Genomic DNA, 12624 nt, shown 5'->3' with positions numbered 1-12624 from the left:
AGCATCTGGATAACCGAGGTCAGTCTAGAGTTTGACAGAAACGGGACCGAGGCTGTGGGGTCTGATTTGAATGTAACCAGCTCAACAACGGCGATCACCGAGCTGGTGAATAAAACCTGGTATAAATTCTCTCCTCTCTGTTCTCAAGTTGCACTATCAGAGACCGGCCGAGTGATCGGCTGGTAAAAGCTGTTATATCGAGCCGGAGAAGTAAAATACGACGGGATTGCTAGGCCTTACTCAAGCAGAAGCTCCCGGCCGAGCACACTGCATGACGTCGCTCATGATTGAGGAATAATTGATAACCTTGATGCGCTCTCGAGCGGAGAACTATGTTGTAACGGTCGAGGTATTTCGTCTGTCAAAATACCCACGCCTTAGCAAAATCGACTTGGTGTGATAACATGACCTTTGAGTGGACGAAAAAGCATTGCCTTTACCGAATCAATATTTCTGACGATCCTTTTCATTCCCAGTGGCTGTGGACCTAAATAGCCAATTTTGCCGTGACAAATGGGAAGCGGGTTGAGCGTGGCGTAAATAAGACTCTGATACACTCTGAACAAGGATGCGCAGATGGCGGTAATCGCTAACCGTAACACAAGCCGTAAGCCAAACGTCCCGGAAATGCGGGATTGTCGACCTCTGACAATCTACCAGTGCCGTGGTATACTTTAAGAGGACGTGAGTTCGAGAATGGATCATGCACATTATCGAGCGCACTCTGTGTGTACCCACTGTCATGCTCGCAAAGTCAAATGTGACCTAGAGCATAGCCGAGACAACGTGTGTAGTAATTGCCGTCGATTCAATCAATCATGCATGTTCGTTTCCATGTCCTCGTGGATACTTCTCAAACAAATCGAAATCTTGGAATGCTGACAAATATCGAAGCAAACGAACGGGCATTCGCAAGCGACAGAAAGTAGCAGGAAAAGAACCCTCTTACCAAAGATCAACAAAATCAGGTTCGGTCGATGAAGCCCCAGAAGACGAGGCGTTAGTCTCACACCCAGGGGTACCCCGAATTGTTCATTCCGTAATACAGCGTTTGCGGACAAATGAGCAGACAGAGCCCCTGAATGATAATGCATTCATTGCAAACTCTTCAGTCCTCTCCTTCGATGAGCGTACCCTGCCAACAGTATCCGAGAGCTCCATTTCCTGCTCTTCACAAGTCAGAGATGCCATATTATCAGCGACAGGAGCATTGACACTACCAGCCCCGCCGCTGCAAAGAGCATTGACTGATGCGTTTTTCGAGCAAGTTTACCATGACTACCCGGTGGTTGAGCTAGAAGATATTTCGGCCTCAGATTCATCGATTCTGCTCCAACAAGGGGTATTCTTGGCAGGAAGTCTCATGCGACGTGACTCTGACAGCTTGAAACTCTCGCAATCTCTCTACGAGAAAATCAAGACATTGATTTACCTAAATTATGAACCGGACAGCATCTCCATTTTGAAAACACTGTGTCTCTTATCTTGCTGGAGTGTGAAGCCCCCAGACAAGATGAGTCTTGACGGGCCCTGGCATTGGACCGGTGTAGCCTCGCGAATTGCACTGGAGATGGGCTTGCATCAGGAATCTACATATATCAACAACCCTTTTGCCTCCTCTCTTCGAAAGATCTTTTGGCACCTTTATGTCTGTGTCGATATTGAATAAATTGCCACGTCTCAGCACAGCTAACCTGTTCTCTCTCTCTAAATAGACCGCCGATAAACTGCAAGTTGCCTGCTGGGGTCGTCCGCCTACGTTTTGCTCTACCTACACCGATGTGAAGCTGCCATCTCCGATGGATTTCAGGAATCAATCTATGCACGGAACAATATTTATACAGACAACAAAGCTATTTATAATCATGGGACAGATTTCCGAGCTTCAGCTGGAAAAAGCGCCCATCAATCCGGGAAAATTATCTCAGCTCACCAAGGCAATGTGTGAGTGGGTGCGAGAAGTGCCTTCAGAGCTCCATCTTCATGATGCTGCTGGTACTAGGAAAAAATTCAGTCGTCCGGTATCGGAGTTATTTATCCGATACTTTACTACCATCATCCTCCTACAGCGGCTGAGTAACGGGATAGATCCGCAGAGGCATACATCAATACAGTGCCTAGTCGCCTCTTCATGCATCATCAATTTATATGAGGAGATCCTTTTCAGAGAACAAGCGTGTTTTTTGCTTCCAATCAATGGGTTTTTGTGTATGGTGGCATCCATCCCACAGATCTATTACAAACCCCGGTCGGCAGAGAAAGAAGCCACTCGTCAGAATGAGATAAAGATACTCTGCTCCGTGATGAAACAGATGCAATGGAAGTTCGGAGGGTCCGAGATGGTTCTCAGAAAGATCTTCAAATTACAGAGACAGGTAGACGCCTTCATAGAAGAACGACCTCTGGCAGGAGGCATCGAAACTCCCGGCCGCATTACGAACGACCCTTGTGACTATCTTGAGGAACTGTTCCCCTTTCCCGTAAGTATGTGCAGCCATATGGAGCTGATACAGCGTACTGGGGGTTTGGAGGAGTATTCAGCTCAAAGTTTTCTTTCAATGGAAAGCCTATGGACGCCTTGGCTCCTCACTGAAAACTTGGACCTTATGGATTCACTTGTGATGTACCCGGAGATGTCGAATATTACCTAGCACGCTGTTCCCGGGCGGCTTTCAATGTCCTGTGTTGTGCCACATCATTCATCTCATCACCCGGGTTGCTCGGGAGGAGCGAACAACAAGTAATAATGGATTTATAAGCTATGACCTCCGTGTATGCTTATCAAGTACTCTTTTTTCGATTCTTGGATAATTTGGGTTTCTTTATGGAGTGATTTCCACTTTTCACCTCTAACACTGAACGAATTTCTGCTTATCATACAATACACCGAACACCATATCAAACCATGAAATCAAAACTGAATCATTCCAATCATGCCGCTTTCTCTGGTTCTCGGAACAGAGATACGGACCTAATTTGGTTCATGTTTGTGGTTTCAAGACAACGACGAGGCCTTGGCGAAAATATGGATAAATATGAAGATAATATCATTATACCTTAGGCTCAAGATGATTCCAATGGGGAGCTCAAGAGTCGCAAATAACACTGTTTTGGCTGATGGGTTAGTTTGTCCACCGCGGCATATGAACTGAGATTACCCGGTACGTTTTGCAGCTCAAAGTTCCACAAAAGTAGCACGAGGGCAATCTTCAGTTCGAGATATGCCATGCGTCGTCCAAAGCATCCTCTTGGTCCTAGCCCAAACGTAAGAAGTGGACCGGACGTAGAGTCGAAAGTTTCTTTGCCATCTTCGATAGTAATCCACCGCTCTGGCTTGAATAGATTCGAGTCTGATGGATCCCAAGAGCTAATACGTCCCTTCGCGTCCCGACAGCTTTTGCTGCGACGATCTTCTGGGACCTCTCCGATTGGAGGTTCGATAAACTCGGGGCCATTACCCATGAGGAACACATTAGTGCCTTTGGGGATGTGGTGCCCGAGGATGACAGTATCCACCATCGCCTGGCGCGTTATTGCCCCGGCTGTCATTGATTTCCGAATGATCTCCTCTTGTGTAGCATCCAGGTATGGGATATGAGCTTTGGAAATCTCCTCTGCTGTTGGCCGTCGAGATTCTGCAATAGCCGTGGGGAAACCGCCACGAATAGCTCCCCGAAGTTTCTTTTGTACGCCCTGGTTATCAGAGAGCAATTTGAGACCCCACGTTGCCGTCGTCGAGGTCGTATCGTGACCGGCAATTAACAGACCAAAAAGCTTCATCTTTAATTAGCAATGCTTTCAAAGGTCAACGAATCGGAGGGCTTTTGCTTACCTCGTCGGATATGGTCCTCGTGTTGTAGTTGGGTTCTCGACCCTCTTTCTCCGCGGAAATGAGCTCACGACGCAGGATATCATCCATGGCGCATCTTGCCGTTTCTTTTCTATCAGAGAACCTGGCCTTGGCTTTCTCAAGCTCAGTAGCAATCATGGTCTCTTTGGCTGCTCTTGCCTTGCGCATATAAGGCAACTTGCTTATGAGCCAAAAAGTCAATTTTGGCGTTGGTGATATCATCACAGACTCCAAACTTTCCGTAAGCGTTAGAATAGAATTTTGAGCATCTGGTATTGGGGCTTCGGGAAATGAAGTGGGCTCGTCGATGTCAGTGGATGATGTATCGATGCTCGCGGTGCCACTGAGGAGATTTCGTTGAGCATTGACGACGCTGTCCTTCAGATCTAATGGGAAGGTCACAGCCCAGATGGCATCTAAGGCCGCTTTATAAAAATCGTCCAAAGCGGAGAAAGGATGACCATTTGCCAGACGAGATTTTTCGGTTCCAGAGATCGACAAGAGTCGAGAACGATTCATAGATTCGGGGAGCCGAAACCTGCTAAAATCAGTACTGGATTCCCACTTAAATGAACAACGGTAAAAACATACTCCATTCAAAAAGGCCGGAGTCATCAAATCCTGGATCAGTCTTCGATGCGCCTTAAATTGAGGATTTGCCGTCTTCATTGAGATATGATGATCAGGTGTCAACCCCTTGAAAATGTTCCCAAAATGGTCACTCCGATCAAACTCCTTAGTCCTGCGAAGCAGGATATCCTGACTCTCCCTGAACTCGGTCAGGATAACCCAGGGCTTTGTGAGAGGATTTGCGAAGATTTGAATGATAGGCGAGTTCAATTTCTTAGCTTGCAAAGGAAGCCAACTCATTTTTTCTCCTGTCTTTCGTGCATGTTCTTTCAATGCAGGTAGATCCCCGAATATATTCCCAATGGCTTCACGATTGTGAGGAATACCTGGGATAGGACGAGGTAATATCCACCTGTATCCCAGGTAAAACGCAATCAAGAAAGCCCCGAAAAAAAGGCCACTCGAGGGCAAAGCCATTGTAATGGCTTGGGGGAGAAAATGTGACAGAGAGATGCAAGGACCACGGGTCTTTCGCAGAAATGAGTAATTATAGAGACCTGAAAAGTATTTAAAGACTTTCGGTGATGATGAAGTGGCTTTTTGTGAAGAATACGAGTAATACATTTAATGCATTTGCATAGTTTGAATAGTCTTGAAGCATGATCGGTAGGCTGAGTGGAACTCGTCCGACAGATCCGACGGTGTAACAATTCGTCCGTGGCACACAAAATAGTGAAAATTCAAGCTTGCATTGACCATATATCGACCTCGGTACTTAATTATCTATTTTATGTTACAAGTGGTGCCAGCGTTTTAGAGGCATACTGTAGAAAGTGGAGCCCCATCAATGCCGACTGCCGACTACCGACCACCGAACACCGACCGTCAATCATTGAATCAACCTATGATGTCGACTAGAACGAGCTGGACTCCGCAGCTTTGAGCCGACGGGTGAATTTCACTCCGACACATGGAGGTCGTTTCAGTTTAACGCTTATCCCTAGTGAGAGGGATATGCTCTGTGGCTAATTTGAGCGGCAAGTGAGCGATTAGGAGGAACACAGTCAAAGCACATCTACACCCGAGTTGACTAAAATCACGCCTGTGACTCGGCCAAGACATACTAATAAGCGGTTAGAAGAATAATAGGATCAAAATGAGGGTCCACTGGAGCTGAATGAGAGTGATTCTCGCTGCATAGAATCTATAGTCGAAATCTGTCAAGACCTGGAGGTGAAAGGACATGGGAGTGCAAGGCATGTCAGATTCGGAACACTTTATATACCATATCTTGCCTATGAGTAAAAATACTAGTAAGAAAGAGACACTGTAACTTTATATTGGAAAGCAAAAGAAGATTTGGAGGCATTTAGAAACTTTGGGAACCTCTTTGTCAAAGATCTTAAATATGTACTAAAACTGCATACTAGTACAAAAGGCACCAGGGAATATCATAGCCCAGCTAACATCTTTTTGTCTTCCTTGTTAATGGACTCTGTTACATCCGGTCCAGTAATGGTCCCTACGACAGCCTGCAGCTCCGACAAGTGATTCTCGTAAATGCCTCTGGGTGTGGTGACATACTTATTGCAGAGGTGGGCTGCAGCTGCTGTAGCGATGGCATGTTGTCCACCGTTGGCCATGAACTTGGTATTCGACCCCGCCACGTGGGTTGCACTCATGTGTTTCCCTGCCATCATCAAGTTCGAGACGTTGCTAGAGTAGAGGCAGCGGAACGGGATGTCATAGGGCCGCTTGTCGCGTTCATCCCACTCCCAGAACTTCAGGCGGAAGTCATACTTCTCATCGCCAGGGTAATGTAGACAGAATGCTCCTCCGTTCAGCACTACGGCATCAGGGAATACCTTATGAGTGCGAATGTCTTTCTCTGTCAGTATGTACTCGCCCTTGTATCGTCGGTACTCGCCCTGTGCAGGGACAAATGATACCCAATCGAATCCAAGGTTGGCGTAGGTGTCAGGTTCCATTGTCTTAACATTGGAGAATGTGCCATAGACTGCGCGGAGAAGATGGTCGCGAATGTGTTCACCCTGGGTATAAGGGTCCAGCCACTGGCCATACTCCCAGAAGTGGGTGAGAGGCCCTTTCATTCGGTGAGCAAGAGTTGGGTCGGGCTTTGCATCCGGTGAAATGACAACAGGGCCAGGCCCATTCTCACTACCCGGCTTTCTTAACTGACCACGTAGGTCGGAAAAGTCCTTCGCCACTTCTTTAGCCCATGGGACGTCTGGAAAGGAGGTAGGGTTTTCCATCATCCTGGTGCGGAAAAACAAAGTGTTGCCATGGTGCATGTTATCTCCTTGCACAGGGGCGAGACTCTCGTCATACTCAGCTCGCGACTCCTGCCCGAAGAGTGTCTCTGCGCCTGAAAGAAGCCCAAGGACAGCTTTTCCAGAGCAATCGATAAACACCGGCGCGGAGAGCCGGATCTCGCGCCCAGAACGGGCATGGCGAGCGTCGACCGAGACAATAGATGAGTCAACGGTGATGGTGTTGTAGACTGTGTGCTCCAAAAAGACCTCTGCAGTTGGTTCGGCACGAAGCAATTCAATTGCGTCAAGGTCACCACTATGAGTGCGATGTGAAAGCTCCTCAATCAGCGGGCATGTCCATCCACGTGGATGGAGGCCGATCTCAACACTCGCGTTACCACCTAAATATGGGCGATCTTGAATAAGGGCCACACGTTCTCCTAGGCGCGCTGCTGCTAGGGCTGCGGTAGCTCCAGGAACGCCACCTCCAACCACGATAACATTGTAGTTCCCGGCATCAACAGGCCCATCGGGTAGTCCAAGAAGCTGTCGGCGCCAGGAATGTGCTGCTTTATTTGCCTGCTGGGGTGGCGGCGTGTCGTTGAGACTGAAGAAGATGGCATCACAGCGTCCGCAGAATCCAGTTAGATCGTGCAGGGTGAGTTTCGCTTCACCCGCGGGTAGCTCGACACGCCCTCCGACCTGCCAGTTCCAGTCTTTATCGTTGGCTCCAAATTCGGTACTGAGGTAGTTTTCGTTGATTGTCAGGATAAACCTCCCTGGATGATGACCTGGAACCCAGTCCTTCGTGCGAACCCAGACATTATACGCACCGGCCACCGGGACAGAGATAACAGTTGAAGCATCGGAAACCGGTCTGCCGTTACCATGGGCCAGCAGGTAAGGCGAGCCCATCTCGAGCTCAAACTGCGAGTCCAGGACCCAGCCCCCGAAGTCATCAAAGGCCTTGGCCTCCACCAAAATTCCTGATGTCGGGAATGCCTCCATAGCTATACGGCAGTTATGACTCGTTTGAAGGAAGGCGCCTCGAATAAGTTATGATCAGAATCGGCACACTGGAGTAATAAGGAAGGGTGCTTCAAGAACAATCGATATATGGACGTCTTCTGTACAGAACCGAGGTAGGTATTTGAACTTGAGACAGGAAATACACTTTGGAAAACAAAAGGGAGCTCTGTGATTCCGTAATTTTGCGATTATTCAACCCCCGAGGCTCGATTTCCGAGGGGTCGAATTGTCGATCACCGATGAACAAGCTATAGAAGGCCCAGATGATAACACACTCTGCCGACTGCCGAAGACCGAAGACCGGCCCCGCCCATGGCGGATAGGTACCGAATTTTGGAATGTCTACTTTGAGCTTATTCCTGAATGCTACTAGTACACTGGTGAATGCAGGTCACGGTGAATGTGGGTTAGGTCGAAGTCTCGTCATTGCTGTATAATGTAGATGCTGTTGCCTGATGCCTTAGTCTATTGACTATTGTTCCCGTAACTGTTCTATAGTTCCCATTCACTGTTTACCTGCTGCCTAAGGCAACCAGGCAACCACGTGCCTTCCTCCTATAGATGAGCCTCTCCCTCTCTCTCTCCCCTCCATACCACACACTTCTTTTTCGTTTTTGCATCAATTCATCACCCCCTTGCAACACCCCACGCGTTAAACGGGGAGTATCGGCCAGGGCAGTATACTATGGTACTGTCCCTCCCCTTCACTCCCCGTTTGGCTGCCGTCAAAACTACTCCTGTTCTTAAAGAACCAAATCTCATCTCATTTCAATCTCTCTGACAAAACGCGCCACCAACATTGCACGCGTCAATGGGACTGCTTGGGAGGACTTTACCATCAGGTACTGGATGCTCCTCTGCACTCCCGGGTTACCTTACGAGGCTTACCCTTCCAACTTCTTCTTTACAATCATGTATGTTTATTCCGGTTCAACTTTGGAGATCAGACACTAATTTACTTCCCAGGATCCTCCATTCATCTTCATCACGGGATCACGGCCTGAGAGGGTTGACAAACCGGTTGCACCTTCCCAAGGCCCCAAGGTCTTTGTTGATCCTTCCAAATCAGCAATCAACACCACGCCGGCAGTCAAATTCCCCCATTCCCCCTTCATCTCAGTGTCCTAATTTTAAAAGGACTTGATTTTTCTGTTATTCCGGTCACTGTTTTGCTTTCAAGTTTTCTGACATTTTGTTCTTTCAGCTTCCTATTCTCCGATTATCTTTATTTCCATCGCCATCTACTAATATTATTAATAGCTTGAGCCCAATGCAAACCAGTCCCACCAATTTGAATCTCCATAAATGTCACCATTTAGAAAACACAGAAAGTGCTACTAGTAGTATTGAAGAAAGGGAAGACTGGTCTCATTGGAAAATTCAAGCTCGGACTCGGACACGACAGCGACTCGGACCGGGCTTCTACCCGGTCTTCTATTAGTGTACTCGTAGTAGCTACTAGGAAGTATATAAGTATCTCGGGGCTCGGACTCGGAGCAGAAGATAAGGTCACGGCAGGAGTACTAGTACTAGGACTACTACTAGTAATACACTTACTAGCATTAGCACACTATACCTGTGTTCTCTAACTTATTATACTACTGTAGTATGTATACTACGAGTAGATATCTACTCTGTGTATCACCTGCGCACATGCCCCACTGTGATTGGCCGACCCCACGGCAGCTCTTCTGCACCCGCGGGCAGCTCGTCAACCAACCACCAGTCACCGCCAGACCACATTTCCCATTTACCTTCTCTGTTTTGTTCTTTCTCTCCCCTCAACCTTTGGAGAACTTCCTTTGTGAATCACCCGAACGGCGTGCCACCTTCGCCTCTTACCGTTTTCGTGCGGCGTGATCGCCCGTAGTCTCCCCCGCGTGAACCCTGGTTGCCCGTAGGCGTGTTTGGAGGTTGAGGTCGTGATCGGGGTCGTGATCGGGTCTCAAGGTAAAGTCGCCATACTCCAACTCCATTTAAACGTTGCCTTGCTCAACATCGCATCTTCTCCCGCTTTGCACTTTAATCCTCTTATTTATGGTGCTTCGTGCTTCCTGGGTACCTTAATCCATCATCATGGGGATGCTAACATTTGCCCGTTTCCTCAGCCGGCCTTACCCTCACTATCAGGACGGTCCTACCATCTTCTCCTTCCAACAACAGTTCCTCATGCAGGACGCCAGCGCGCGCGAGCGCAGAAAGTCCTCCGACGGCACCGGCACCATGGCTTCCGAGTCTCTTGCCTCCACTCCGCCTCTCGAAGACATCGATAACCCCTTCCTCGACGACTATGACCACGATGATTATTATTCCCCGCCTGCTTCTCCCAAACTGTCGCGCACCAACAGCAGCTCCTATCAGGAGGACTGGGAGACCTTCCCGCCTCTCGATAAGCTCAGCATCTTCGATCTGCTCGACAATATTAAGCTCACACAACGCTTTGAGAAATGGCAACACGCGATCAACCTGCAGAAGGAGAAGGTCCAGAAGCAGCGCGAGAAGCTTCGCACCACCGGCCAAACCGCCAGGAAACGCGTGGTCGGCGAGTTCAGGCGTCGCGTTCCGACCGCCGACGAACAGCTCGACAAATATCGCCGTCGCATGAAGACCGGCGTCGAGCGCTTGGGTAAACAATGGAGCAAGACCGCGACCGTCACCTTGCGCGAGAAGACCTCCTTCATCGCTGGTGTGCTCAACATTTTCATCAGTGGCTATCTGATCGGTGCTTGCCCGGAGTATTTCTACTACTGGTACACCTTGCAACTAGCCTACTTCATGCCCATTCGCTACTTCACCTACCACGCCAAGGGCTACCATTACTTTCTCGCCGATCTCTGCTACTTTGTCAACCTGCTTTGCATGCTCTGCGTCTGGGTATTCCCCTCTTCGAAACGGTTGTTTATCGGCACCTTTTGCTTAACATTCGGGAATAACGCGGCGGCTATTGCCATGTGGCGTAACTCACTTGTCTTCCACAGTATGGATAAGGTGGTCAGGTATGTTTTCTGGACCATACACCCTTTCCTTGGATATAAGCTAATGAGACAACTCCCAGCACCTTTATCCACATCATGCCTCCTGTTACTCTGCACTGCATGGTCCACTTGACACCCGTGGAGATGCTGAAGGAACGGTTCCCCGCAATCTACTCCATCAAGTTCAGCCAGCCCGGTGACCCGGAGCACTACTCACTTGGTGCGATGATTATCTGGGCCACAGTACCCTATATCGTCTGGCAACTGGGATACCACTTCCTCATTACTGTCCGCCGCGCCGATCAGATCGCCGCTGGTCGGCCGACCAGCTTCACCTGGCTCCGAAAGTCTTACGCCAAGGCTTGGATTGGAAAGCTTGTCTTGAGCCTGCCCAACGCCCTCCAGGAGCCAGCCTTCATGTTCATCCAGTATGGCTTTGCTCTGTCGACCATGATCCCCTCCCCGATCTGGTTCTGGTACCGTTGGGCGAGCGGTCTTTACATGGCGGCGTTGTTTACCTGGAGTATTCACAACGGAGCCACCTATTATATCGACGTCTTCGGCAAACGTTTCCAGAAAGAGCTGGAGCAGCTGAAGCAGGATGTTGCGCGATGGCAAAGCTCCCCCGAAGGTGGCGCTGTTAGCCCATATATTCTGCCCGACAGTGCTTCGGATGTTCTGAACGCACCGGTCCCACTCGAGAAACGGAACAGCGTCGATCGGATTCCACTTCTAGATCCGACCGCTGTAGTCACCACTGGCACCGAGGACTCGGCCAAGACCGATTCCCTGCTTCGAGAGAGAAATTGATTTGTTTTGTGGGGATATCCCCTTTCCATTCGTTTATGATACCCTAGGCGTATATGCATTTCTTCCTGCGTTTGACATGCACAGTTGATTTGAATCTACGCGTTTTTGCGCTGCTTTTCATCTGATTTGGTGGTTATGCTTTCTCTTTTGAGATGAGGGTGGAGGGTGGTATAAAGGGTAGACAACTTGAATATATTCCTTCTAATTTGTCATGATCATGCAGTCATCAGCCAAATCGATCCAATATACTTGAATCCTTAGACTTTACTCTTGTTCCAAATGCGCGTTGTTTTCATATTTGCTGCTCCCTCTTCGTCGGACATAAGAGAACCGACCTCACCCTTCCCACCATTTCTTTTTCCTTGTTTTGGTTATTCCTGTCTTTATCTCGCACTCACCCCGGCCATTGCCCGCTTGTTATTTTCAGTCGCATCGGAGATGATGCCCTCCATTCCCGCCCCCATGCACTGCCCCCGTCCGAAACTGGCAGCAACTCCGACGACAAGCCAGACTGCCACAAGCAGGATCTTCGACGGTGATGAACAAGTCTTTCGATTTTTTGCTTGACCGACTCCCATCAATTGATTTCTTCCATGACTGCTTTCTTTCAACGATTACTCAAGCAACAATAAGGCGGAGTCAAGCAATCCAGGCTGATATAATGTACTGATTGAAACTAGCATATGGGATGATATGGCTCCAGTTTTGACCCCGGATTTGGCCCCAATGTTTGCCTGCTATGGTGCATATGCATGTAGTATTTCGAAATCAATAAGCAAGGCTGAAACATCGAGTCTATAATTAGGATAAGCCCGAGTTCAGATCATGCTCGTCATGCAAGCGGTTGTGGCTCTTCCGTCCCGACGCCTCGCTACTGTATCTAGAATTATTGCTCATTTACAAAATACCATTTGGAATCCCCACTGACATGGAAAGTTGCTATGTTTCAAAACTCTGTAGCTCGCCATATTTCTCAATCTACTATATAATACAAATTGCCCTGATATCCAATATCTTAAGCCCGTACATAGCCACATGCAGATATTGTTCTTGCCAGCCAACTTCCGACGGTGCCAAGCTCTAGGCAGTCATCACAAAATCATGAGATAACTGAAAT

The 12624-nt window shown here is 48.5% G+C and overlaps 5 protein-coding genes across 5 annotated transcripts; 3 read left to right on the top strand and 2 right to left on the bottom strand.

Annotated features, from left to right (window-relative positions):
* Positions 1-818: 818 nt before the first annotated feature.
* Positions 819-1669, top strand: N7509_004719 (fungal specific transcription factor domain-containing protein; the record flags this gene model as incomplete). Its single annotated transcript, XM_056629356.1, has 2 exons — positions 819-824; positions 1049-1669. 2 exons carry the CDS (start codon positions 819-821, stop codon positions 1667-1669), a joined length of 627 nt encoding a protein of 208 aa, XP_056488658.1.
* A 634-nt stretch (positions 1670-2303) lies between these two features.
* N7509_004718 (uncharacterized protein) lies at positions 2304-2593 on the top strand (the record flags this gene model as incomplete). The annotated part of the gene is given in 2 exon segments (XM_056629355.1): positions 2304-2480; positions 2495-2593. 2 exon segments carry the CDS (start codon positions 2304-2306, stop codon positions 2591-2593), a joined length of 276 nt encoding a protein of 91 aa, XP_056488657.1.
* A 402-nt stretch (positions 2594-2995) lies between these two features.
* On the bottom strand, positions 2996-4369 carry N7509_004717 (Cytochrome P450; the record flags this gene model as incomplete). Its single annotated transcript, XM_056629354.1, has 3 exons — positions 2996-3105; positions 3159-3774; positions 3833-4369. 3 exons carry the CDS (start codon positions 4367-4369, stop codon positions 2996-2998), a joined length of 1263 nt encoding a protein of 420 aa, XP_056488656.1.
* A 1502-nt stretch (positions 4370-5871) lies between these two features.
* On the bottom strand, positions 5872-7701 carry N7509_004716 (uncharacterized protein; the record flags this gene model as incomplete). The annotated part of the gene is made up of 1 exon (XM_056629353.1): positions 5872-7701. One exon carries the CDS (start codon positions 7699-7701, stop codon positions 5872-5874), a length of 1830 nt encoding a protein of 609 aa, XP_056488655.1.
* A 2097-nt stretch (positions 7702-9798) lies between these two features.
* On the top strand, positions 9799-11507 carry N7509_004715 (glycerophosphocholine acyltransferase; the record flags this gene model as incomplete). Its single annotated transcript, XM_056629352.1, has 2 exons — positions 9799-10718; positions 10778-11507. 2 exons carry the CDS (start codon positions 9799-9801, stop codon positions 11505-11507), a joined length of 1650 nt encoding a protein of 549 aa, XP_056488654.1.
* Between the last annotated feature and the right edge of the window lie 1117 nt (positions 11508-12624).

The sequence above is a fragment of the Penicillium cosmopolitanum genome (assembly GCF_028827165.1).
Source record: "Penicillium cosmopolitanum strain IBT 29677 chromosome Unknown utg000006l:49.0-5199605.0:1.0-5204138.0, whole genome shotgun sequence".
NCBI lineage: Eukaryota > Fungi > Ascomycota > Eurotiomycetes > Eurotiales > Aspergillaceae > Penicillium > Penicillium cosmopolitanum.
The sequence above is the reverse complement of the archived record's forward strand: the minus strand, read 5'-3'. Positions and strand labels throughout refer to the sequence as shown.